The sequence below is a fragment of the Tiliqua scincoides genome, chromosome 6 (genome assembly GCF_035046505.1).
Source record: "Tiliqua scincoides isolate rTilSci1 chromosome 6, rTilSci1.hap2, whole genome shotgun sequence".
Classification (NCBI taxonomy): domain Eukaryota; kingdom Metazoa; phylum Chordata; class Lepidosauria; order Squamata; family Scincidae; genus Tiliqua; species Tiliqua scincoides.
The window spans coordinates 26,510,254-26,537,880 of record NC_089826.1 but is presented as its reverse complement, the minus strand read 5'-3'; the positions used below and the strand labels follow the sequence as shown (position 1 = coordinate 26,537,880).

Below are 27,627 nucleotides of genomic sequence, written 5' to 3'. Positions count from 1 at the left end.
TGCTCAGGAGAGTTGTGATACCAGGTACATGAATGACCAATGACAATGTCGGTGCCCAAGCACTAATTTCAACAATCTAATTTCAAAAACAGGCACAGGATGGCTACAGTGTTTGTGACCACTTGAATAATCTTGTCATAGAACTGCAAAAGGCTAGAAAGTTGCGACTGGCCAGCATCTTGAGGAGACTGATTGGGTCTCAGAGCCCCAAACTCAGAGACAGTGAACATTCTACAGTAGGATGTGTCTGTGGAAACTTATATTTGGGCCAAGAAGCTTGGAAGTTACGTCTCCAATCAAACCATTTTTGTTCAGCCACTGCCAAAGCGAATGTAAGACAATAATAGTCTGTGCTTCTAGTTTCTCTTATTTGCTTCTTAGCAAACCTCAGACATATAGTAGAGACATACAGTACTTTTTTTTTACAATTATAATCCTTTAAAGGTATGATCCTATAATCCAGGGGTCTCCAAACTTATTGGCCAGAGTGCCACATCAAATATCTGGCATGGTGTGAAGGGCCGGAAAAAAAATTTAAATATAAAATTTAAATAAATAAATTAGAGATGGAACTTAGATGAGTGAATAAATGAATGAATGGGCTCTTCATTCAATCTCTCTGGCCCTCAGAAAACCCACCAGACACAATCAAAGAACAGTTCTGGTCTTGTTCAGTTGAGTGGGCCAGAGGCTTTCAGGGGACAAGAAGTTGGCCTCGGGCCGGAAAGGTCTCTTGTTTGGAGACCCCTGCTATAATCCTATAAAGGTATGAGAGAGGTTCTATAGAGGACAGTTCAGGGACCAAACCCTTGACATGTGCTTGATGTTCAAGTCAGAAGCGGAGAGTGAATTCAGAGGAAGGGGTGTATCTCAGTGCTAGAGCACCTGATTTGCATGCAGAAGATTCTGGGTCCAATCTTTGGCATATCCAGATAAGGCTGGAAAAGAACCTTGTTCGAAAACCTGGACAGCTGATACCAATCAGTGTATTGAACTGGATTCAGTCAACTAGTGTATTGAACTAGAATACCAATCAGTGTATTGAAAACACTGTTGAACTGGTGTATTGAACCAATCCAGTATTGATGGAAAAAAACAGTCTAATTCAGTAGAAAATTCCCTGCATAGCCTGATGCTCCATTGGTGGATCACCAATAGTTGCAGTCAATTTTTTTGCTCAAAGGGAGCTAGCAGAAGATAAATTTCCTCAGAGAAAAATTATCCTAGGACATTATATAAAATGGTTAAAAAGCCAGCAGAAGATAAATTTCCTCAGAAAAAGTTTTGCAAATGGCTGATGCTACGGCAGTCAAAAGAGATTTGAATGAGAACGCGCTCACCCAACCCCCAATAAGTTAGTACTCTCTTGAAGTAAGAGGCAGGATCAACTCCTACAACTCTTTTTCTGTTTTCGAGCTCTGTTCTTATAGTAACCTCTTCTCGGGCACAGAATGTCATATTGTGGGACTGTACAGAGACCACGAGCAACACCAGATTTTTCTCCACCTCCTTCATGTGGGCTGTGCTTAGTATGCAGGTACAGATGGAAATAATGCAAAACTGTGTTGATATGCACAGAAGCAAGAAGGAAGTTCAAACGTAGATCATGCTAGCAGCCACTGGGGAGCTGAGTGAAACAGTAATGTAGCTGATGAGCACATGTCTCTTGCTGCCTTTTCCTTGTCCAAACCACAGTCCTGGCCTCTTTTTCATATGTGCTATGCTCTTTACTCATACTCCTTTTCCTATGCATGCTTATTCTATATGAAATATATAGAGATTTTGTAGCCAACGTTGGCTGAAAAAAAAAAAAGTGGTATCTGGTAAAAATGAAGCATACCAGTAGCATGTTTTCCATCCCTTTCCAGCCAATATTTCAGCAACGCGTGACTCTGGTCCTGCAGTGAATTCGGATTCTCAATTCTGATCTGATGAATTTGTTCCTCTGTAAAATCTAGTTCCCTTGCTAGCTCTGTAAAGGTAAATCATTCATTGTGAAAGCTTTTCCACTGCCTTGAGCAGGGATGTCAAACTCGTTTCATACCGAGGGCCGAATGGCATTCATGATGCCTGCTGAGAGCCGGAAGTGATGTCGTTAGGCAAGAAGTATTGTCATTAAACGGGTCATAACCAAAAAAGAGCACTTTTTCTCACTTAGGAATTCGTTAGCCGCAAATGACAGAAGAGAAAACATGCAAATCTTTATCATATTTCAAGATATGGGAGAGCCCAATTTTTGTGCGGGCTGCCATTTCAGCAGTAACACCTCAGCAATGCTCAGCAGCTGAGAGCCTGAGGGCCGGATAAAAAGCATACGCAGGCCACACCCAGGCTCCTTATGTTTGACACCCCTGGTCTTAAGCATTTCAACTTATTCTGATAATACTTAGTAAAACATAGTAATTTTACACCATTCAAAGCATTTCACATACATCATTTGCAGTAGTTCTTACATGGTTGTAAAATGGTTCAGTATTTGTATCCTCTGTTGCCAAAGGGAGGCTGAAGATGACCACTGAGTGAGTTCATGAGCAAAGATTAGATCTGAACCTGGGATTTCCTAGATCACAGTTCAGTCTTCACCACTATGCTATCCTTGCCATTTAGTGTATTTTGTGCATTCTCTCTAGCCTCAAGATCTTTAATGAGACCTGTTTCTAACACACTTTTGTTTTTATGGAATATGTAGTGACATAGTCAACATATTTGTACATTATGCTTGGAATATCTGGGGCAATAGACTACAACTATACAGAATGCTTTAATTCTTACTTTAATTCCTGAGCTTAAAATCAGGGGCGGTTGAAGCTCCATCCTGCTTGCCTCCCTACCCAACAAATAACGAAAGCACTGGAGACTAGTGCATTGATTACACCCACCAGGGCCAGCCCAAGTGGAAGCAAGTGCCTGAAGTAGAATCCACCCCTCCTTCCCCCTCATTTGTTTGCTGTCTTTGCACATGTATTAGTGTGTGCATGCAACCCTGTCACTGTCTCCTTGCCAGTCCAGGATGGGCAATGAGGAGGGAGGGGGAGCACCACACTGCACTGCTTTCATCTGCAGCTTCCTGCCCACTTGCATTTTCAAACACGCAACCTGGGTGGAGCATGCTGGGAGAAGGACTTAATTCCCAACATGTTGCACCCATTTTTGTATTGAAGTGGCAGGGCAGGAACTTGCAGGTGGTGGAGCTCAAGCTAAGGTAGGTTGAGGGGTCGCTCTTGAAGAGGAAGTGGATGATTCTGTTTTGATCATTGTCATGGAAGGAATCGATCAGAACTAGATCAATCTGGTTCTTTCTTCAGCACAGCTACTTGCATCAGCTGTGCTGGACAAAAAGCTGGGTTGCTCACTGAGAAAGTGAGAAATAATTGAGAACGGGATTGCAGTTTACCTGTCCAGCTGAATCCCAGATGATCAGCGATGTGTGCTAATCTTTCCTCTGTCCTTTCTTGATCATCCTGTTGATCTAAAATGAGGTCAATAGAAGAGATATATTTTAAAAAAACCCTGCAAGATGGGTGGGCCTCAAAGAAGAAGACTCCATAAAATAAGGCCAGTGTTTTTGAACATTGACTGCTTTAAGGGAAGACTAAGGACATTGAATAGAAGTATTTGCACACTCGGCCACAAAGTGACCACTTAAAGAGGGGCATTAATCACTCTGGAAAACACTGCCCAAAATTTTATTTTGGAGCTCTTATAAAGTACCCATACACTAAAAGTAAATCAGAAGAAGAGGTACATTTTTGCTAGGGCAAGAGATGCATTCTTCCATGCCTCTTCAGTCAATGACAAATAGCCATCAAATATGAGTTTGAAGTACTAGGCTCAGTTTTAATACTCAGTTTGGTACCAGGCATCAACACTGGCTTAAAAATAAGCCAATTACAACATTCAGAAGGAATTAAAAATGATTTTCAATGTGGTATACCTTACTTAGCTATAGTTTTCATGCAATGCTTGCTAGAACTTCTCATACCTGAATTTCAAGCATGGAAGAACAAGAGCATACTTCTTTCAGGACTATTTGCATCAAAGCAGCCAGAACTAATAACCCCAACAGCCAATCTGACACCAGCAGAGCTTGAGTTTTTGTTTTTCCATGCGTGTATTTTGAATTACATGATACCACAATCTGATGGAAAAGTGTAACTTTCCTCATTTTTCTTTGCTGTTTTCTGAACTACTTTAGGAAGTTAATTTGTGTGTGTGTGTCTACACACACGCACACATGCTATACATTTTTAAATTTAATATTTTTAGTTTTCTAGAAATAGATCTATGAACATTGGGCAATAACTTTAGTAGGATTGCAACTGTAAGACTAATGCTTGAACAGAGTGAAAAGCTAATAGTATCAAGCAAAGATGCAACAACAGGAGTTTATTTTTTAACTCTAACTTGCTTCTGGACAGATAAATTAATCTGCACATCCAGAATTACAGTACTCTTACCTGGCTTCTCTGTACCAAAAGTATTTTATGATAGATTCAACTAGAGCCAAGGAAAAACAAAAACTAAAACATGCATGGTCAGCTGCAGTACCAGTGAAATAATAAGCTTTGTTTGTTAGTGTTAAACAACATTAACAAATGTTGTTTGCTTTTATTTTAAAAAAATCAATTGTTATATATTTATGCTTTCCATAAGCATGTGCAGTGTGCAATCTTGAGATTGTTTTGGACACAGTAAAATACATAAACACACACAAAAACAGAGCTTGCACAAAACACATTAACGGTCACAGGGAGCTTGAAAAATAAAAGACACACAAAAAGCAAGGGAAATAAAGAGAAGAATCGACAAAGAATTGCGATTCATGACATGCTTAGCAAAGGGAATCCCAGTGGCTGGCAAATACCTTCAACATGGTCAGGGACATTTTCATCACGAATACGCTCAATCTGAGTCTCAATAGACTCATCCCAAATGGGCCTGGTGTCAAAGATGTCCTCGGCAACTGACTGCTGGGTCTCAATGGATGGCACATTTTCAATAACCGAAACTTCTAGGGCGCTACTACTTTCATCATCTGAAACTAATTCTTGTTCTCTCTCTGACTGGGTAAGTCTATCCACTAATTTGGAAGCTTCATCGCTAATCTCTTCAAAGAATTCTATGGAGTTTTTGTAAAGGTCAAAAAAATGTTCCTTACTTTCTTTTGAGGGACTAACAGCACTGCGGGAAGCTGAGGTGCTTCTGCTCTTAACAGGCAATCGTGAAGAAAATATCTTTGGTCGTGCAGTCATCAGTTCGTCTGATTCTAGCTCAAGCTTCATCTCACCCACCCTTTCTCTGGTCCCTGCTTCAGCCTCAGCATAACTTCTAGCTTTGACTGAACGCTTAGACTGTGAGTCCAGAGAGGCACTTGCATCTGATTCAGATTTGCTTCTCATATCTTGTTTCACAGGTGGTTTGCATGTTATGTCGAGGGCTTTAGAGGACTCTGGCTTCCAGACAGATGTCTCAGTGTACAAACACTCTTGCTCAACTCTTTGGAAAACCGCTTTAACAGGAATTTTAGACTTTGGTTTGGATGGATCATCTTGCGACTCTTCTAGGCTGTCTAAAAGGTCATCTGAAGAAAGGCTTTCAAGTTCTGATTGTTGCAAAGAGTGGGATGTAGCAGGAGTCGACCTCACAGGAATTTTGGATTTGCTTTCACAAGGCAGCATGTTCTCCATGTCGGCAGTAGGGATTTCAATCACAGATTTCTGCTCTTCTGGTGAGGAATCTGGGGAATCCTCTTCCTGTTCAGAATACACAGACCTAGTGACTGTTGAAAAATCTAACTGTACGTCAATCACAGTCTGCTCAGGAGAGAGAGGGCAAGGCTCCTGAGAACCGTCACATGTGTCATCAGTATTAATTCTCAAAAAAGGGTCAACATCAGAAGCCGCAGTTTCTTTCTTTGGCAACTTTGAAGCACCTGAAATACCCATTTTAATAGGAATTCTAGATTTGACATCTCCTTTTGCAGTGTATAAACTACCTGTCTCATCCTCAGACAGGAGGGAATCTGTTATAGGCATTTCTGTGGCATCCAATTCAGAAGATGCAAATGAACCTGAGGATTGCGGAAGCTGGGGAGATTCCAGGCTTCCCACCTCCCTCATTTCTTCCTGGGTCTGCTCTCCCATTTGGAAAAAATGTAAGTTTTCTTCAGAATAATTCCTCTTGGTCATGTCAATGGCACCACTCCTGGTCATTTCAAACAACTTTCCTTCCTGGAAAAGAAATGGGTTTTGTTCACTGGTAGGTGTTCCCTCTTCCGTAGGAGTTCTAGCTGGTGTCGTATCAGGTGTAGTACCTTGTGATCTCCTGTCTACCATTAAGCCAAATATCTTTTGCTCTTCCTCTTTCACTCTAGCTTCAAAAGCATCATCATCTTCACGGATTTGATTCCACTTATCGCCATCGACATCTGTTCTGGTTATGACCACTTGGCTGATTATTTTTTCAGCTTCATCCCTGATGTCTTGGAGAGCAGGGTCACCTAATGATGTGGGATCTGATGCTGAAGGCACTGGAGATGATCTTTTCTGAAAGATATCCACATGCATGGATTCTAGCTCCATATACATATCTTCTGAGGTCTGAGCCTCAGAACCTACGTATGCAGGACTACAAAAAGAGCTTGTCCTAATTTCTTGAGCCAAGGCATTTTCTACTTCAGCAGAATTATCACCCCCATAAAATTGATCTTTTATTGTTCCCGAACCTGTTCCTTTACTAATTTCAGTGCTAGTAAAAAAATGCTGTGAAGGGACATTTTCATATGGGCTTGTTATGGGCAGAGCACTGTATCCATCACCATCTTCAGAACCTTCACATTCACCCTTTTGAGTTGTTAAAGATGAATATTTTGTTGCGTGCTCTGAACTACAAACATCCTTTTGTGCCAAATCAAAACTTTTGTCAGTTCCGGCCAAATCACTTCCTAAAGGGGAGTGTACAGGGGAAACAGAAGCAGCCAATTCACCATTTGGGGATCTACCGCAGTGAGAGAAACCAGGTGCACCGGAGCCCTCTCTACTTTCTGAAGCAGCAAGGTATTTGTGTGGTGCCCTCTCAGCTTCAGAATTTTGTTCCGATTCATCGTGGTGGTGTGATGCTACGGAGGCTTCATACACCTCAGCTACTTTGTGAGCATCTTCGCCAATGGAATGGTAGAAAGACTCGTCTGGCTGCATTATAGGGCCATTAGGGCTAACGGTGTCACTTTCATCTGTGCTGTAGCACTTGGACTCACTAGCCTGTGCAATAATGCTAGCATCAGAGGCAAGAGAGGTATCACCAGACATTTTAGTCTCTTCTGTTGGTTTGTCTGACTCTGTATTATCTTCTTCAGTACTGCAAGCATGCTGTTTGGGCTCAATAGGCTGGAATTCTGTTTCTTCAGGACTGGAACTGGAATCCATGTTGCAAAGATGAGGTGAAGGAGGCTGCACTCTAATGACAGGCTCCATTAACAGCCCAGAGTCAGCTTCTTTTTTCAGCTTTGTTAATTCTGGCTCACTCTCTGATGAAGATGAGATTTTTCTAGATTCAGTTGTGGAAGTCACTACAGTAGGTATTTCTTTTTCTTCTGCAATTGTTGGGGTTGCAACTTCAACTTCCAAATCAGCTTCCAAAAAGGAAGCTTCCAAATCCTCTGGTTTGGAATCCTTTTTAAAGTCCTTCTTCTGTTTTGCTTCCTGCTCCAACTCATCAAACATTTTAATTTTGGTTACCATTTTGAACATCTCTTCTTCTGGTGTGAACCGTTTTTTGGGCTCGCCTTCTGAATCATCTTCTGGCTCTTCACTGACTTCAGGGATCACAGCTGACTTGGGTATATTTGAGAGTGCCTGTGAGTCTGCTGTTTTGGGTGTAATTTCATAGCTAATTTCCTCAGAACTAGGCGTCTCGGGTGAAAGAGGGCTTTTCCCTGAGCTTTCCATCAGTGACGTTTGCTCTAAACTGTCATCTTCAGCGCTCCCATCAGGGTCACGTAAAAGTCTAGATCGAACGGGTGTCAACTCTGGGAAATTTTCAGATTTGGCAGGAGCAGCCTGAATGGAACCAGGTCCTGGAAGAAAGCCAGTTTTTGTTTTCTGTTCTACTGGACTGCTTTCCAGAGAATCGCGACAGGGGGATTCTTTGGTAGGGCTAGGTTCAAGGGAATCAGGAGTTTTACGTGAGGAATTATCTTCCAGCACTGGGCTTGCTTCCAGTGAATCTTTATGGCTTATAGCTATGGATTCATCTGCAGTTGGGCTAAGACCCTCACTGTCATGACTAGGAAGTGACAGCTCCAATCCTCTACTAATGGCATGGTGCTCAAATAATGAATCCTCCTCTTTCTCTAACATGTCATGCATTTCAGTCAAACTGGTTAAATGTCCTTGCTCAGTGACCATAGGTAATTCATCTCTGGCAGCATCTTTACTAATTGAAGTTGAGCTACAATCTGTGCATTTGCCTCTCTCTTCTTTGGAGGTTGTATCTTGTAGTTCTTTGGACAAATGATGGGACTCTGATATCTCTGTGATAGCTGCTTGGTCTTTTTCAGGAACAGTCCTTTCCGTTTTTGTTGGCGAAAGTCCCTTTGGCGAATGTGTCTCTGCCATTCTCTGCACTCCAGTGGCTGCTTCTGTTTCTCCCCGCTGATCAGCAGTTTCTGTTTTCTTTGGCGAGAAAGAGAGGCTCTCTGGGCTTGTTTCTGGAGTTTCTGCCAAGCCCTCATGCTTATAACTTTCCTCAGAGCTGATCTGAGGGGTTCCATCAAGCAGGCTACCAACTGGAGAATCTGCTATGCCTTCATGTTTAAGGCTCTCTGAGCTGCCATCCAAAGCACCACTTTGCAACGAGAGAGTGGGCAAAAACCCATCTTTCACATATTCTGATGGAAATGTAACATTGAATGGACTGGTCAGTACTTGATCTAAGTGAAGCTCACCTTCCTCGGTAATTGAAATGTGCCGGAGCTGTTGGTATTTATCATTGTCCTCCAGCTCTTCTTTTATAACATCAGAAAAATCTGTTGAGGTCTTTCTGTCAGGGCTGATCTGGAGGTCAGCATCCCCTTGGTCATCAAATGTGAGGACCACATCCTTGGCATGTTCCTCATCAGCAACTGGAGAAATTTTTTCAGTGGTTTTGCCCCTCTGCTGTTTTGCCTGCAGTGCGGATAAACCTTTCTTCAGATTTGTATCAGATTTTTTGGATTGCAAACCTACCTCTGCCTGAGGCTCTTGGCCTTTTTTGCTTTTGGGGCTCTCTTTTTTATGCACCTCTCTATGTGGCTGCGCCTGCTTCTTTTCACTCTCTGCTTGAACAGTTCCTTTCCTAAGTGGCTCTTTGTCAGAGGGCTGCTGCTTCTGCTTTATGGACTTGTGCTCAAACAGGCCAGCTTTATGCTTTGAGGGGTCTTGACCTGACTGGAAAGCTTTCATCAGTTCCCGAACAGACATTGTTTCTTCAAGTCTTTCTGTTTTGGAAGATGGTGAAACAGGTGGCTTCTTGGCTGGCTGGAAAGCTTTCATCAGTTCACGAACAGACATTGTTTCTTCAAGTCTTTCTGTTTTGGAAGATGGTGAAACAGGTGGCTTCTTGGCTGTGGGTGAAACTGCTGGCTTCTTAGATGTGGGCGAAACCGCTGCCTTCTTAGTGGAGGGAGTGGAGAGCTTTGAGGCAGAGGGAGAAGGTGACGACTTGGAGGCAGAAGAAGAAGCAGGCAATTTTGAGGCAGAAGCTGCTGTCTTTGACGTGGCGGTAGAAGCTGGTATCTTTGAGGTTGAGGGAGAAGTTGGCGTTTTTGAGGCAGAGGGAGAAGCTGGGGTTCTTGCTTTGTAAACAATTTTTTTAGTTTGTGATGGCTTTGTTACAGTCTTTTCCGTTGCCCCTTCTTTTCCTGGGACTCGGAGAGGCAGTTTTGAGCGTCCTTTCTGCTCATCTTCCACTCGCTTCTGAAGAGCTTTAACTTTATCTTTAATCGAGCCAATGGGAGTCTCTTCTATAACAGGAGATACAGCGGTCACACTGGAAGGTTCTGCAGGAGCTAATCCCTGCACTTTTTCTACAGACTCATCTGAGCTGAACTTTGTTAGCACTGAGTGTTCTTCCTTTCCCTGGGTTGCTTCATCTTTTGGCACTTGTTTTCCTTTTAATTTATTCCTAATTGGTTTAATAATTTTCAAGGTAGGTTTGCATTTGTTTTGCACCTCTTTGCTTTCAACAGATGTGGGGGCTTGCCCACCTTTTTCCGAACCCCTGCTTAAAACAACTGCTTCAAACCTCTCTCCTACTACATCTTCTTGAAATGTCTGTGGGTGCATTTCATTAAGTGACACATAAATGTTTAGATCCTCACTGAGGTAATCTACCATTCCAGTCATGTCTTTTCTTTCTTTCTCGGTTTCTCCTTTGCCTAGTCTAGTTTCTATGCACTCTGGCTCGGTGGTTTCCGCAGGTACATTCTGCTTAGCCTCTTCAATTTCTTCCTTGGTTACTATTACCCATTCTTCGCTCCCAGAGCTGGATTTATCAAGCACTGGCTCTTCTTTGGGGCAGCTTCCATTTTTAAGAATTTCATTCACTTTTTCCAAATCCTTTTTAACTCTTGCAACAATTTCTAACGGTTCTCCTGGCTCTTCATCAGCTTTTATAAATTCTTTCAAATCAATGGAAGCTGTCTTCTCAGAAGAGTCTGCTGATAGGATGGCAGTCATTTTGATGAGGTCTTTTTTCATATCCAAGACTCGTGAGAGCAAATCTGGGCTGGAAGTGGCAGAGACTTCATTGACAAGATGACTTCTCAGGCTGGACGTATCTGTTGAATCTGTTTCATCATCATCTTTGATGCAAATGGGGGAAAACATTGAAAATAAATGGAAATCAAAAATATAGATTGAAAAACGTAATCAGGACTTAAATGACTATCTTTGTAGCACTAGGAGGGTCAACAAAATGGTCTGGGTATGGCGGATCCACAAATCTGAGGGTGAAAAAAGCAAAGCTAACGGGAAAAAACTGAAAAGGAAAGTGGGCAGGAAATAACTTGCTTACAGCACACCCACACATACAACACAAAAGCTTTTACAAATCAAGACACTATAAAAACAAGGGTGGGGGGAAAAAGTAAACCAGTGAAATTTACACAGGTAGGCATCTCAAGATTGTTCAGATGTTACAGATCTATGTTGAAATAAAAACACAGAAGAACAAAAGGGGAAAAGAACATTGTAATTGGTTGAAAGTTTATCTCCTCAAAGAGAAAGCCAGTAGTAGCAAACTGTCAGAACCAAAATTAGGTACGAAGATACATTTTTGTTTAACAACCAACGGTGAAAATTCTGTATTTACATTCTGCAATGCTCTACAGTAAATGAAATACATTAATATCTGAGGCAGCTGCAAACCGGCATTTCATCTAAGGGGGAATCTTACATCCAAATGATAACACAGACACAGACTTTTTTCACGAGGTATGGTCCTTCCATTGGAGCATCCTCTTTGTTCAAACAAATAATAAATAAATCAAAGGAAATAAATTTTTTTTTAAAGAGGAAGAACAATAGGGAAGGAAAATTTAAATAGTGACTACCTCAACAGTGAAGTCAAAGGTTAGAAAAAAAATACAACGTAACCAAAGATTCACACTGGGCACATACACACACACACAAACAAACAAATATATACATTTATGTATATGTAAGCCAAGTTATTTCCATGCAAAGCAAAGCTGTTGCATACATTGCAGGGTAAGTATTCTTACATTAAAAAAACAAAAACAAAAAAAACCCTTGATGGTTCTAAATGAAAAAGACATAAAATCATATATGCAACATACTGTGGTGAAATATTTATTTTCTAAAGCCAATATATAAAGTACCTGATTTGGAAATTTTTCGGGGTAGTGGAAGACCGAAGGGGGGAGTTAAAACTGTGTTAATGCTCATTTCAGGGAAGTAAATTTTTTTGTTGTTGCTACTTGCAGTTCACTTTTTCTGTGTACAAAGTGTTTCGCAGTTCTTATCTCATTATCACAAATGCATGAAATAGATTCGGGTTTGAGAATAATGCCATGGCATGAGCTGGGTGATGGGCTTCGTGGCTGAGAGGAGAAGGGCTTCAACTAGGCAGGAGGCACCTGATGAGATGTAGGCCACAATACTGTGGCATACTATATGTGAGAGCAGAGTGTGGAATGGTCAGACCAGTGGTTCCCAAACTGTGAGCCGTGGCTCCCTGGGGAGCTGCAGAAACCAGCCAGGGAAGCTGCGGAATCCTCATGAAAAACCTTCTGCCCTATACAATGCATATGACTGTAGACCTAATGGGGAGTCGCAGCCAATGGCCAGTAGTAGGTCAAGGGAGCTGCCAGTTTAAAAAGTTTGGGAACCACTGTGTTAGACTGTAGCTCAACCTCAACAAAGCCACATTTATTTAAGATTTATATACTGTCTTTCCCCAGTTAAGAGCCTGGCACACTTTATGCCACTTTCAACCATCAAGCCATCTTAATGTGCTTCTGGCATACTGGGCATATTATGACTTTGCAGGTTGTTCAGTTTAAAACAATGCCTGGGATGTGATGGAGTTCATTCATGATAGACTACCAAAGGACTTTCCTCCTGCTTCTGCTGAGGGCAGCCTGGGCACATGGGCTGGAGAATGAGAAACAATCAGTTCTGAAAATAGTGAGAGTCAAAGTGACGTCACAAATTGGGAAATAAGTAGGTATAATTCATTATACAATAAGAGTAAGTTTATTTCTTGTTTTTAATTTAACCACTAATTTTTAGCTAGCAACAAGTTCTAAGACATAAATAATGCCTTCCAGAAATAATTCACCACAGTACTCAGGGCTGGATTACTTAGAACAGTATCACTTTCATGTATACATGTACATGGGTCATGTAAGCATTTTAATGAAGTCGCTTAGGTAGCTTGTTGCACTTTCATTTTTAAAAGTGATACTGTAATTAATTTGTAAAAAGCAATGACTTTGTCAACAAACATACAAATTGTAAACAAAAAAAATTAAAAATGGGGATTTATACAAGCCTAACAGCAATGGCAGGGTCACTGAGGGATGTTATCAGGAAAGTGAATACTTAGATGAATTGTCTTAGTACTTTAGTTTTAACTAGTAACAAATTAGATGACACATTTAATCTAAAAGCAACATGCATATTACTATATTGCTCTACTTTACAAAATTAATATCAATAGCAGTTAGAATTTGCAATCTTTCTCATGCTTATCTTTATTATTCACTTTTGTATACATCATTATTTTCTTGTTTAAAATCTTACGTTTTTCTGATGTCGTATCAATCTGAAAGAGAACACAGACAGAGTGAAATGGTTACAGCACCTTTGTGTCACACAACTACTAAAGGAACAAATTACCTAGAACAATATTAAAATAAAATGGTTCCAATTCACCTGTATCATAAATGAGTCATTTGCAGCCCAACCCTAAACATGCAAGGGAAATAAATCCCACTGAATTTATTTAAGACTGAAGTTTAACTGGTTGTCAAGATGATCTCAGTTCTAATATGATGAGTTATGCCTTTAAGTCACTAGCGAGTTTACATATACTTCTTATATAAAAATGTGCAACTCAAACTAATTTTAATTTACTGCATTGATACTGAAAGTCGATATTTGCATACAACATCCACAGACCTTGACAGGGTAAAAAAAGGTGAAATTGGCAAACAGATTATTCTTATCCTGCACTGATGAAAGAAAGTGCTAGAAAGTGTCTTAAGAAGTTAGTGGCAAAAGTGAGAACATAGAGGTAGCTCAGAGATGACATTGATTACATTTGTAATTTTAGAATAGTTGATATCCAATTATGATCAGAACTCTGGTTTATGATGTACATCTTTGTGGAAATATTTAACTGCTAATACGCAGTTTGGAAAAATAACAAGAATTGAAAAATACTAAGTTATATTATTACCAGCTTCTCTGTGATACATGGGCCCCAGGTGGGTCACAAACTAGCATGAAATAACATATTGTATGTCAGTGCTGAAAGTCTGATACCAGTTTCTGTATCAGTAGCATTTTTATATTGGACATTATTAGCAGCCTTTTGACCTGGTCTTTGAATTTGGTCAAACATCTTTGGATTGCCTAGGTTTGGATTCAAGGAAATGTTTATTGATGCCACATCACAACTAATGGGATCACATTGGGAGTGAGAGCTGATTCCTTGACTGGAGCCGCTCCACCAAAAAGAGTCCCAGCATCTTATGCTGCACCACTGTCTTGAAAGCAAGCTTACTTATGGCCTGCATGATTAGGGTGGAAAACAAGAAGGAAGTAGAAAACATATGATAGCTCAACCTTCTTATGGGCAAACTGTGCTATGGAAGATAAGTTAGAAGGGTAAAAGGGAAGACCTGCCACTATCACGTTTTGTGATAGAATGTAAAGATATAAGCTTGGGTCTCAAGGCTTTTCCTGCTGCAGCCCCTTCCAGCTCTGAAAAGCCACTGGTAATTGAGTAACTCTGACACTGTATGCATCTGAGAAGGGGAATCAGCTACCTCCCCACATACAGCTGAGGTTCATCGGATCCTGGCTACACTTGTATCATAGTTACCTCTTCTTCCTGTTCTTGATCTGAGTCTGATTCCTTTCAGCCACATATGCCATGCAAGAAAAGAGAAAAAAACAGAGCAAGGAAAGAGGACATTGTTAAGGGAAAAGAACGACTTTGGACAACATTCAACAAGAAAGAGTACAAAACATTTTTTTCACTTTCTTTTGAGAAAAAAGGGAAACAGAAGAGAGGGTTCAATTAAGAAAAACTGGGATTTGGATAAATTAAAAATTTTGAAACTGTTTGTAAATGTTAAGACTTATGTTTGATTATTTAAACTGTCTAAGAACAAACCCAAAGCCTTTCCCCCCTCAAATATCAGGTCAAGCCCTAGCACTGCACTTAAAGCTTTCTATACTCTAAGTAGAACAAATGCAATGACACTTTCACAAGCTATCTTCCTTGCCCTCTTTTCACAGGGCAGTTCCCTGACATCCACTCCAATACCCAGTCTTGGAGGCCAGGGGATACTTGAGAATACAGGTGTGGGTCATTTAACGATGGGGATATGTTCTCTAACCCCTGTTGTTATGCAATTAGATTGTTAAGAGAACATTCAGCCCAATCTAGTGCCTTTATTGTGTAAACAGACACTCCTTGCCAGAAACTAGCTGGCTGCACAGGCTACTGAAGATAGATTGCCTCTTCTTTGCATCAAGAGTATCTTTGTTGTGTAAACAGACACTCTGCTGCAGGCTATGGGAGTCCTGACTGCCTCATTAAGAGCCTCTTTTACGAGCTTGGACCACCGTCGTATATGTGGTCCGTTGTTAAGCGATGCCCACCTGCACCACCATTATGTGGTGCAGGAGACTGCAGTACGAAGGGGGAACTCCTGAAAATATGATGTCAACACCTTCCAGAAGTAGGAGCCTGCAGATGATAATAGGATAATTGAATGTTAGAGTTGGAATGTTATCCAATGTTAGAGTTGGAAGGGACCTGGTTATCTACTAGACCAATCTGTTATGTGAGAAAATTCCTCAGCAGCCCTGACAGGTTGCTGTCAAACTCCTGAAAATCTCCAAAAACTACTGCACAAGTCATAGCGTTCCAGTGATGGACAGCCTTATATCTAGCCTAACTCTACTTGGCTGTAGTTTCAACCCATTTGTTGTAGTCCTGCCCTAAGGAGCCACAGAGAGGGAGTTCTTACATTCTCCTGTGTGATGGCTCTTCAGATACCTGAAGCCAGCTATCATGTATCCTCTTACTCTTCTCTCTTTCTGGCTAAATATCCCAAGCTCTTTAAACTATTTTTCATAGGACTTGGTTTCCAGTCCTTTCACCATCTTTGTTCACCTCTGGACCCATTCCAACTTATCAATATCACTCTTAAAACATTGTGTCCAAAATTGGATGCAGTATTTCAATATGTCACCCTATATCTGAGAACTATCCCATATTAATTAATTAATTAATTAATTAATTAATTAATTAATTAATTAACTAACTAACTAACTAACTAACTAACTAACTAACTAACTAATTAATTAATTAGCTAACAGTGCTTGTTGACTGACCTACTCACATCAACACACAAGGGAGATGGCTGAAGTAGCACATGAGCCAGCTCTTCCTATGTATCCCTTGGGATTATAAGGGTTTTGTTTTTTTTAAATCCCTCAGTATTTTGATGCACAATTTGGAAAATTAATTCTACCAAGCCATGGATTGCATACAGGACCATGATGTATACTGTTTTCAACTCTTCTCAGTAGTCAGTCAGGTCACGAGTCACTGATCTAGAGAAAACATTTACTTTCTGATTTAAATTTAAATTTACATACCTCTTATATGTAATTTTAAAAGTTAAAAAGCCACAATCACATAACTCTGAAGATGGACTCTAAGTAACTGCGGAATATAATGCAGTAAAGACCTGGATCTCAGGGTATCAGTGAGCAAAGTTCTTAGTTCATTATGAAGTACCTTTGTGCAAATCGGTAATGTGATATTTAAATTGCAGATGGCTTGATGTACCAAACCTCTTGAAAATTTTGGTTCCTTCATAAATGACAGGCGTCCACAAGCTACTTGAGTTGTGTCCCGAATCTAGAGCAAAAATATGCAAGATCTTAAACTCAAGTGATATTAAGACATTTATTTTTAAAACTTTGCATATATTCTGTCTCTAAACCTCATTGAAGGTGACAACAACCTACCTATATAACTAGAAACACAAAGTGTACTAAATATGCTGATGAACACACATCTAAAATATATATTTGTTGAAAATATTTGTCTCTCCCCATTCCCCTCTCACTAAGGAGGTACTCAAGGTGACTGAAAACACAATATGTAGTAGAAAACAGGTGTGCCCCACTATCTGCAGGGGTTCCATTCCAGACCCCCAGCGGATACTGAGGAGTTGTGAATACTAGGGATGGCTTTTAAAAAGAGAGCTGAAGTTACAGAGAATGTTAAAAATAGCTTTCCAAGCTGCCTGCAGTCTCTTCCTGGTGGCTTGGAGTTTCCTCCTTTGGCCCAAAGTAGTCCCCAAATGTATTGTGACCAGGAAGCGAAGGCATTGCGATGCATTCTAGGGCAACATTAAGTGGAAAGGAGGAGCCTTGGAGGGACCAAGAAGCGGATGCAGGCAGCTCGGAAGGCTGCCTGCAACCCTGAAAATGCAACAATTTTACTGCACTAAGGTTTAAATATCTATTTTAAATGTTCTCTGTTACTTCCACTCTCTTTTTAAAGGGCTTCGCCAATATTCACGGAACCAAGGTTAACTGTAGCTGCAGATACCAAACCTGCAGATACTAGGGTATGCCTGTATGATAAAAATAAACTCAAAACAAAAAATAACAAGCAAAAATAACAAATTGCTCCAACCAAACTAAAAAAGCAATGCCAATATAAATAAAAAATGCATTACTGATGCACTAAAAGTACTATATGAACAAAATAAAATAATATTGACAATGGACAGTATTGCAAATGAGGTCTGATTAGTGCAGAATAGAGTGGAACTGTTACTCCTTGTAATGTGAACTTCTCCAAGTTCATCAGTGCCTTTTACAGAGAATGGAGAAGCTTGCTCCATGCTTAAATGAATGGGTGCCTAAGCTACAGGAAGTAATGTAGAGCAGCACCTTTGAAATGAGTTTCTTAAATCATTAGAGAATACTTAGCACAGCAGCTACAGATTCTGACAACCTACAAATATTGTACCCATGGTTGATGAAATGGGTTCAGTTATATTTCAGCATGCTATGCTGGATAACAGCCAAATATTTGCAGTTTGTTTATTAACAATTTTTTTCTGTTTTTTTTTTTTTTTTTAGAATAAGTTATATAAATAGTGTTACATTTCCTGAGTTTGTTCTTTTTTAAAATAATTTTTTCCCCTCAAATCAATCCAAGTACTTCATCCAATTCTGTTTCAGTACATATATTATAAATTTATATTTTGGGGCATTAACACAACTAAAGGTTTAACTACCCCCCCCCCCCGCTTTCTCTCTCATTACTTTGTCTCATTTTTACTTTGTTTCATTTTTTAATTTAGTCAACAAGTAATTTCCAAATCCAAACACAGGATACTGTGATATAGCACTGTGTTTACTTTTGCTGGTTTTATTGTATTTGAAATCTTGTTATAACCACTCTGTGAGGTTTCTAATCCAATAGACGGGATATAAATCTCTTGAATAAATAAATACATATGATACTGAAAAAAACATTTGCATTAAATTTGTAATAGAGATCATATTTTGTCAAAGCATTTTATTTGCCTTTTTGTATTATTAGGTTTTTTCTACATTTTGCCATAGCATTGATTCTGTCCTGTTAGGGAATTCTACATAATCTATTCCTATTTTCATCTCATATTACTGTGAGATCCTTTAGATCTAATAAAGTTGAGAGAAAGATCTTTAATCCTATTTTTAAAGTTCCTCCTTGTTTTATCCTTAACCAGGATAAAACCAAAACCAAAGTTTATGTCAATATCCTAACATAGAATTTGTATCCTTAGGAAGTCAATTATTTCTTAAAGCAGTTTGACATTATTGGGATCAGAGAATATAAGTCATTAAGATGTCAAAATATTATTATATTTCCTTCCATAACTTTTTTAACTCCTTATAGCAGTGGTTCCAAACTTACCATGGTCATGGTGTCCTTTTTTTGCAGGTGCCTCTTCCTGGCTTGCCAAGATCCAAGATGGTGGCATCCAGGAGAGTCAGAAAGATGAGTGCCACCATCTTGGATTGCGTAAGATCTCACACAATTCTCAAACAATCCAAGATGGTGGCTAGGAACCATTCAGGAGAGCTAGGAAGGAAAGACATTCTGTGGCACCTCGTGAGTTTGCTGTGGCACCCTGAGGTGCCGTGGCACACGGTTTGGGAACCACTGCCTTATACAGTAAATAACTGAATTTTACAAGCCTGGAAATAATTAGTGATATTCGCTAATTGAACATATCCTTTTCTATGGGTTTCTTCAAAATATGCCAAATGCTTATCAGGTGTTATTCTAACACTCAAATTCCAGGTAAGAACACATCTCACTCCTTTAACTTTGTTGCTCCTGGTTTCTGGTTGCAAATGAATAGAACATTTATGCCTCCTATGAATGTTCTGAAGAGTCACCACATAATTAAACAAAGGGCAAATATGAACTTGTATCCATTACCTTGACGAACAATGGCAGTCTATTTTCTTTGAAGGCATAAAAACTGAATATGTGATGTTGACCACTCTTTGTCAGTGGTACTAGATTCCCGCAGCAGTCTACATAGATGGGTTTTCCTTCTAGTACCTACATAATGTTGTTAAAGAATAAAACAATAAGTAATTATTATGAATGTTGTTATAATACGGTCTTTTTTCTAAGGTAGAACTCATTATTAGCCTTATTTGGTTCCAAGAATGCAATGACCACAGAATTGCACTAGTACTAGTATCTTGTTATCTGAAACAAGCTAGCCAGTAGCTGACTTTGATTTGTTAAAACTGTACCTCTAGTACAGAAATATAACTTTTCTGAATCTGTGAAATTCTGAAGATTGTAGGTATGCATGAATTTCAGTCTAGCTTTAGCACACATTTCTTTTCTGGGCTTGAACAATATTTTTCCTGAGATTTGATATTCACATTCAAAATGCAATTCATTCTCATATAAAAAGACACTAGAATCAGGAGTGGATTGCCAAGTGACTACAGACACCCCCTCCCCCTCTATCAGTGACTATTAGACTATCACTGAGACTACCAAGTGACTATCAGATGCTGATACAGGGAAGCTATATCAGCAGGGGAGCCCATGCGGATATGGAAACCATCGCTATGAGGGAACCCTATCTTTGCTGCTCCCCACAGTATTAACATCTTTTAGATGCTTACCCCTGGGACATGTTTCTTCCTGCTACAGGACGCGATAAACATGCAATGTTAAATCTAGTCTCTTCAGATGGTTATTGATGCTTCCTGTTAATGTTAAATCTAGTCTCTTCAAGCATTCAGGCTGCCTTCAGCCTCCCTGCATGCATTATAATCTTGCGTACTTATACCATCCTATATAAGGAAGAAACACCACTGGTAAGCTTCTAAAAGATATTAATGGGCACAGGGGGGCCCAGCAGAACCACGGATACCCAATCCACAGTTATGTGGGGAGCCCACGGATACAGGGGGACTCCTATTGAGCTGGGCACAAACTTTGTAGGGGGAACAGTGGTTTTATAGATACATTTACAGCATTTTTGAATGGAGAAATGTTTTATATCATACCTCTACATCTCTACTTCGAGCGACTTCAGCAAAGTTTTCTTGTTGTTCTAGAGTTTTATCCACTTTATCATCTGTCATACAGAAGCATCTTAAACTTGCTTCAATGGGATCTTGAGATTTGGCAAATACTACAAATTTGGCCATATAGGGCACACAGATAATCTCTCTGTACACTTGAGAAGCAAACGTAACAGATTCCTGTATCTGTCGACAGTCTATTAACCAAAACCTACAAATGAACATAAAGAATTGTCAAAGAGTTAAATCAACCAACAAGAAGAAAAGGAATTCTGTTATACTATTTGGAATCTGTGAAACTTGGACCATATTACTAATATTGATTTCAAATAACTTAAACGAAACATTAATCTAGATTTGGTCCGGATCAAGTACCTGGATCTTGGTGTGTCCCTGTTCTGATCTGAAATAGGCCTAGATTTATTCCTACTCTGCAGATTCCTACTCTGCACATGCCCCAGATATGCAATCTAGCATCCAGGACAGATCTGTGTTACAGACATCCAACTCTGGATGGTGCCCTCCTTAATATTCCCATCAATCAAAGTGAAGAAGTGTTCCATTTGTTGCTTGAAGGCTGAAGGAAGGTCTTGGTCTCCTGATCTGGGTGTCATCATCATGTACTATGGCCTAGAGTCACCAGATATAGAACCCAGATAGACTCCTCAAACAATCCATATTTGGATACTACCACTATTCAGTTCTGGGCATCAACTCTATATTTAAATTGCCTTATTAGAATTCTAAAACAGAAGTAGTAACACTACGAGATTGTGCCCTGCATTCCTGAGTAATGGAGATACCCACCACAGGCTCAGTGCTGACTGTTCCAGTTTCTTTTTCAAGTGGGGGGAGCGGGAAGCACTGGAGACTTATAAGTTTCTTTATTCTATTTGCTTTATTTACAAATAAACAGGTTGAGCACTGAATGGAGAGAGATAGCAGTACAGTAGAACAGTAAGCTACATCGGTTTTCCAGAGAGAGCTGCTTTGCACCCCAAAGTGCTTCTGACATGCTGTCATCCAGCTTCTCCATTTTAATCTGTCAACTTGTCTCTCTCACTCATGTCAAATCTGCCTGTCTGTTCATACTAAGAAGCTGTTAGCAAAATGCTCCTTTTACCTTTTTAATGACCACTCAAGGGAGAGAAGAAGGAGTTACCTGACACCCCAATCCCTTCCATCAACAGATTGCTCATGGATAAGCAGGATGTTGCCCGTTCACCAGCACGTAGTGATTGCTAAGAAATATCAACTGGACTCTTGTATTCTTATTTTAACAAAGTAATAACCAGCCAGCATTAATGACTGCTAATGCATAGTAGCAGTAATGTGGTATGGACATTTTTCATTGGTCTTCCATCTTTTTCTGGGCAGAGAAAGGCACTTCAAAAATGATTCACTGAGTGGGCAAAAAAACCAGGCTTATGTCACTAGGAAATCAGTCCTTCTGAGCTTGTAGTAGCCAGTTCAAATATTCCTTTAAATTAGTGCTATTCCATTTCATTTAGGACATGCCTCTAGGTATAGCCTTTAACTAAGGCTACAATCCAATACATGCTACATTGTATGTATATAGTATATGCCAGTAGTCAACCAGACACCTCTGAGAAACCCTCAATCAGGTGATGATGAAGACATATGCAACTACTGCTCCCCTGCAATTGGTATTCAGATATATACATGCCTCTGAAGCTGGAGGTAGCTTATAGCCATCCTCCATGAACCTGTCTAATCTTTTATAGCCATCCAAATCAATGGCCATCACCTCATCTTGTAACAGCAAATTCCATCAATTATTTATGTGTTGTATGAAGTCTTCCTTTTGTCTCCTAAATCTCACCAATCAGATTCACTGGAAAACGGCTTCAAAAATGCAGTCGTCATATTACCTGCAGTGTTGGTGATAGCTCCAATTATGTGATCCTAGGCAGAATTTCAGAATCAATAGTAGCATTCCCTATATTAGGTTTTGTACTGTTCTACCAGGGCAGGGAGTATCCTGGACTATTGATCAGAATCAAGGAATCAACTCATCATAAGTATTACATTGCTTAAATTAGCACATTGCAAACTTAGCAGGGATACAAATGTGCAAATGATACAAATAGGCTTGTGTATAAGTATATATGGGTGTACAATCAGGAAGAAGCCAGGTTGAAGACACATTGCTGAGGCACTTAGGTACAGTTTTAAGTTTGTGCATTGTTCTGTGCTGTGGTACCTGGCAGATACGTTCGTGGTGAAGGAAACACATTCCTTGACAAATGTTAATGGTGTAGTTCCTGTAATGTCTTCCCACTGAGCAGGTGTTGTTCCACCTGAAATGAATGAGGATAAACAGCAATAAGAATTGGTCTTGTAAGGATGCTGAACAATATCCTGTTAGTACTTTCCTAATCATGTTACTATCTAACCTAGAGGGTGTCACTTAAGCCACAGCCCTATCCACACTTATTTGGGTAAGTCCCATTAAATTCAGTGTTCAATTCTGAAAAGACATGTATAGGATTGCACTGTAAACTTGTCTAGCATTAAAATTAGCACAGATGTCTACTTAAATAATCACTATTGGAGGACTGAAATGGACACAAACTTTAAATCACAGGACAACAGAACACACCCAACTAGAATATAAATATAAATCTTTGTTACGGAATAGATGTTTCTGTCTTTCTAACCAACAGTTGTCTCTACCTGATCTAGGTTTTGTTTTAAATTTCTTTGAAGCTGTGTTATGTGACACATTACATGAGGATACAGCAGAACATTTAGCATGAGATTAATATAAAATTGGTTGAAACCCAATTAAACCTTAAGCTTTTAGATCAGGAGTGTCCAAACTTTTTGGCAGGAGGACCACATCATCTCTCTGACACTGTATCAGGGGCCAGGGAAATAAAGAATTAATTTTCATTTCAAATTTGAATAAATTTACATAAATGAATGTATTAGAGATGGAATTGTATGAATGAATAAAGGTTTTGCAATAGCTCAAGGTCTATAAAAGGCCTTGCACAGAGCAAGGCCGGCCTTTCCTTCACTGCCGCTGCTGCATCACAGACGTGAAACAGCAAGCAGTGGAAGGAACCCTCATCCCACAGCTCACGCAAGAGGTTGAGCAGTCGCCCTCAAATCGGGCCAGCAAAGGCTCCAGCAAGTCTCCGGAGGGCCAGAGATGGAGACTGAAGGCTCCCCATGGGCCGGATTGGGAGTTATCGAGGGCCACAAGTGGCTCCCGGGCTGGGGTTTGGGCACCTCTGCTTTAGATGATGGTTTAATTTAAGGGGGGAGGGGAAATCCTGGTTAGCCTTAATCACAATATTGTTAACAGCATTTGAGAGGGAATTTTCTCTAGGGTGTGGACCAGCTTTGGGGAGAAGGTATACATTCTTAAGGGTTGCTCCTGATTTGTTAACTATGATTAGAAGAGAAACAGCATTGTAATTGCAATGACCCAATATACAGAATAAATAAAAACAGCCCAATGGTTTGTAAACTTTTCAGCTTTTTATCAGGAAGAGGGGGAGCCTCCCTTCTTGATAACAAGCTGGGAAATGCACGTATCTCTTTAAGACTCCAGAGTAAACATTAATGAACACAGTTTAGGATTCTGTAATTCCAAATAAACTGTAAACTATGAAGGTTTATGCTTCAATAAATGTGTTAATCTTTAAAGGTGCCAAGTGATTCTGTTACTTATACAATCCCAAACAAAGTTATATTCTTCTGTTAAAAGTAATATTTATAAATATTTACTTATATTTAATAAGTAACTTATAAAAGTTAAATGTAATATTTATATATCTGAAGATAGGATGGCACCCAGGTTTAAATTCCTCTATGAATTGACCCAGTCGATATGAGGATAATTGAAGTCCCCCATGGTTAGAACCCTGTCTCTCTTTGATGCGTCCCTGATTTGTTTCCTCATTTCCAGGTCCCCTTCAGGTTTTTGATCCTTTCAACAGTTATACTAATGAATCCTCACCTATTTGAATAGTGTGCTCACATTTTTATTTGAGTTATTGATTCTTTTTGTATACTGAACATATGGCTAGCAAAAGACCAATACTGAGCACACTGTCAGTAGTAAGTAGTGGAACTAAAAGATGGGCTGATAAAATACACAGAATTTGTTTCACTCTCCAAGCACGACTTGCACAAGAATTTTCAAGTCGTCAAAAGAATTTAACAGGTATCAACATATACTGTAACAGTTCTGCATAATCCCAGTGAGGGATTTCTTTTGAGCTTACCTGTTATGCTGCATAGTAATCTTAGAGTGGGTGTTTCACCCCCATATCCATTCATCATCACATCACTGGAGGCTTTGGGGACACGAATAGTCATAGTTATTGGTTTATGGAATTTCCTTCTCCTGGGCTCCAATGTTACTATAGGGCTGAATGTGGCTTTGTTGCCTAAAATCTTCTTTACAAGCTCATGGTGCATAGGTTGGGCCTATCCAAAGACATAAATAAAAGTATATAAATTCCTCATTCTCTGCTGTTAATTAAGTTTAAATTCATATAACTGAAACAGCTGCATATGCTCCTATTTTTCCCCTTTATCATACCACCCACATTCTCTCCCTCGTGTCAATATTTAGATTGTAAGCACCTTGGAGGAAGCACCTGCCTTTTCACTTTGGGTAACGTACCATAGTCAGTGATGGCACTATACTAATAATAACATTGAATTATCAGTACTGATGTGCTACAATTTCCTAGGTGATAACAACTCTGTCTTTTCTGTTTCCATTTGCTATGCTCTGCAGTGTTCCCCAGTCTCCTCTTCCTCGTTGCCAACAAGATCCCTCAAGTGCTTGTCTGGACCTTTTAAAATGGGGACTTGGCAGCTGAGGCATCCCGTGTTGCCATTTCTAGGCAGAGGACTGGCATCTGCACTGGCACTCTCTTCCTTCTGGCCATAAATGGCACTATTGTAGCACTTTATTTCTTGCTAGAAACAGCAGTGCGGGACTACATCTAAAGGCTCGTTTAAACATTCACCTTTAAAAGATCTAAACAGGAACTTGGGGAAATGGTGCACTGGTGGCAATGAGAGGGGGAGAACTTCCTGTTCCTGGCAGGAGGAAATAGATAGGGCAAGAGTCATCTATGGTTTGTAGTTTGCCTATCAGGCTGGTGGTTATTGCTACTATCTTCAAGCAAGTAGTAGTAATGTTTCCAGATTTCAGAGGGGGGAAGGGCTCCAGTTTAGGCTTAGAGCCTAAGGGCCCAATCCTATCCAATTTTCCAGTGCCGGTGCAACCATGTCAATGGGGTGTGTGCTGCACCCTGTGGTGGGGAGGCAATCACAGAGGTCTCTTCAAGGTAAGGGAACATTTGTTCCCTTACCATGGGGCTGCATTGCGACTGCACCGGTGCTGGAAAGTTGAATGGGATTGGGCCCTAAGTGTTTCCCAATAATTCCCTGAAAAGCTTGGCAGGAAAAAATGCATCTGTAATCAAGATGGGGGCAGCCAGAACATTGGGAGAGAAAGGAGACAGAGCTGCATGGGTGAGCCAGAAAGAAGCAGAAGAAGCAGGTAGGACAGAACCCATTTGAAGGCCAAAGCCAGAGGTTCCTTGAACTTGGAAGGCACTGGCCATCTCTACGCCGAGGTGACCACACTTTTCTCCTGGGCAACCCCAGCCTCCTGATTAGGAAAGGCTCAGGAACAAGAACAACTGGGCAGCTCACAGGGCACAGGTTTTGTTGGATGAACTTTTTTGTTACACCATGCTTGAGAATAATCCTCTTTCCCTCAGGAAAAGGGGTTTGTGATTGTATTCATGGCATACTCCTTAGTCCCCAGATGGGGAACTCAGCACATCTTTTCCCATTCCCTTTGACATAGAGCTTCTCCACTGGCAGGAGGAAAACATGCTCAGGGCCACAAGCAGGAAGAACCAGTTTGAGATTCCAGGAGGTAGAGGGAGAGATCAAACTTTTCCTCTTGTACTGAAATCCTAATCACAATAATCTCTCCCACCTTTTCTGCTCCAAGAATGACACTGCCATTGGCATACATAGTAGCTTCCATCTTGGAGCAAACAGAAGCTTGGTGAGAATGATTTTTGCCAGGACTACAATGCACAGGGAACATTCCTCACAACGCAATGCTACCATATCCTGATCAGGCCCTCTCCGTGACTGCTATTTAAACTGTTATTTTACTGTCATCCATGGCTGCTATTTAAATGGACAGGGCCAAACTGTGTTTAATATAATGTGTTGTTTGGCCCTGAAATTGTAAGAGTGCAGTGCCTTGGTCTGCTTTCTTTGTACCTGTAGCCCGACGCGAATTCTCTTGGTTAGTGCTCCCTCTGGGAAGACAGCCTGTACTTGAGGTACTACAGTGCTGCTTAGCACACCTCCCTCAGGTCCAATGAGATTACTGTCTTGTTTGATTCGGGATACAACTGCAAAGTACTGTGGAAAATCCCGAGTTATGATACGGCAAATGCGTTTCTTCTCAAGCTTTTCTGGGGTGTCAAGCACTGAGTAAAAAGAGAACATAAACAGTAATTATTCCACTCAAGAAACAAAAAAAGTTAATAGAAATTTTTCAAATGTAAATAGATGCTCATCAATTATGAAATTTTTTTTCTTCAAAATGTGCCTGTGTCTAAAAAGGAATGGGTTCATTAATGCATATTTATAGTTAAAAAAGAAAATAAAAGAGGGGAGAGGAGAGAGAGAGATTCTGATTATGAAAGTCAGAGCCAGAGCTATTCTTCACAAATTTGCAATGAACCAGATCAGAGATGTAATTTGATCCTATGAACATAATCTAGTTCAGTGGTTCCCAAACTGGTGGGTCACGACCGACCTGCCAGGGAAGCACTTGTCCCGTCCCTTTAAGGGGTAGGAAGAGGGGAAGGTAGCAACACAATGCCCAGGATTGCGCTGCTACCAGGGAGGGAAGGGAGGTTTTTTACTTACTGGCAGCCAGCACTAGAGTCCCGAGGGATCTGGGAGCCCTCCATAGTGCTTCCCATGCCTCAAAAAATCTAAAAAGGGGGAAAGAAAACAGGTACTTCCGGTTTTTGTTGCAAAACCAGAAGTGCCCTTTTCTTTTCTTTTCTTACATGTTTGGAGGCACAAGAAGCTCCGGTGGCAGCCAGCACCAGAGTCCAGGGGATTCTGGGAAGCCTTCCACAGTGCTTCTCGTAAGTAAATAAAAATTCCCTCCCATCCCCAGCAACAGTACCAGCCTGGGAATCCCATTACTGCCATAGGCCCT

At 40.4% G+C, this 27,627-nt stretch overlaps 1 protein-coding gene and 1 pseudogene across 19 annotated transcripts in view; both read right to left on the bottom strand.

Annotated features, from left to right (window-relative positions):
* ANK2 (ankyrin 2) overlaps positions 1 to 27,627 on the bottom strand; it is a 411,206-nt gene that overhangs the window by 18,851 nt on the left and 364,728 nt on the right. For all 19 annotated transcript variants that reach the window (XM_066631612.1, XM_066631616.1, XM_066631619.1 and 16 more), the window contains 10 exons: positions 26,670 to 26,881; positions 24,632 to 24,836; positions 22,597 to 22,693; positions 20,355 to 20,583; positions 19,258 to 19,383; positions 16,543 to 16,665; positions 14,611 to 14,643; positions 13,305 to 13,326; positions 3,395 to 3,469; positions 1,841 to 1,972 (listed from right to left, as the gene is read on the bottom strand). In XM_066631612.1, the coding sequence (XP_066487709.1) occupies positions 1,841 to 1,972; positions 3,395 to 3,469; positions 13,305 to 13,326; positions 14,611 to 14,643; positions 16,543 to 16,665; positions 19,258 to 19,383; positions 20,355 to 20,583; positions 22,597 to 22,693; positions 24,632 to 24,836; positions 26,670 to 26,881 (1,254 nt within the window). The remainder of the gene's footprint in view (positions 1 to 1,840; positions 1,973 to 3,394; positions 3,470 to 13,304; positions 13,327 to 14,610; positions 14,644 to 16,542; positions 16,666 to 19,257; positions 19,384 to 20,354; positions 20,584 to 22,596; positions 22,694 to 24,631; positions 24,837 to 26,669; positions 26,882 to 27,627) is intronic.
* On the bottom strand, positions 4,821 to 10,865 carry LOC136655605 (ankyrin-2 pseudogene; annotated as a pseudogene).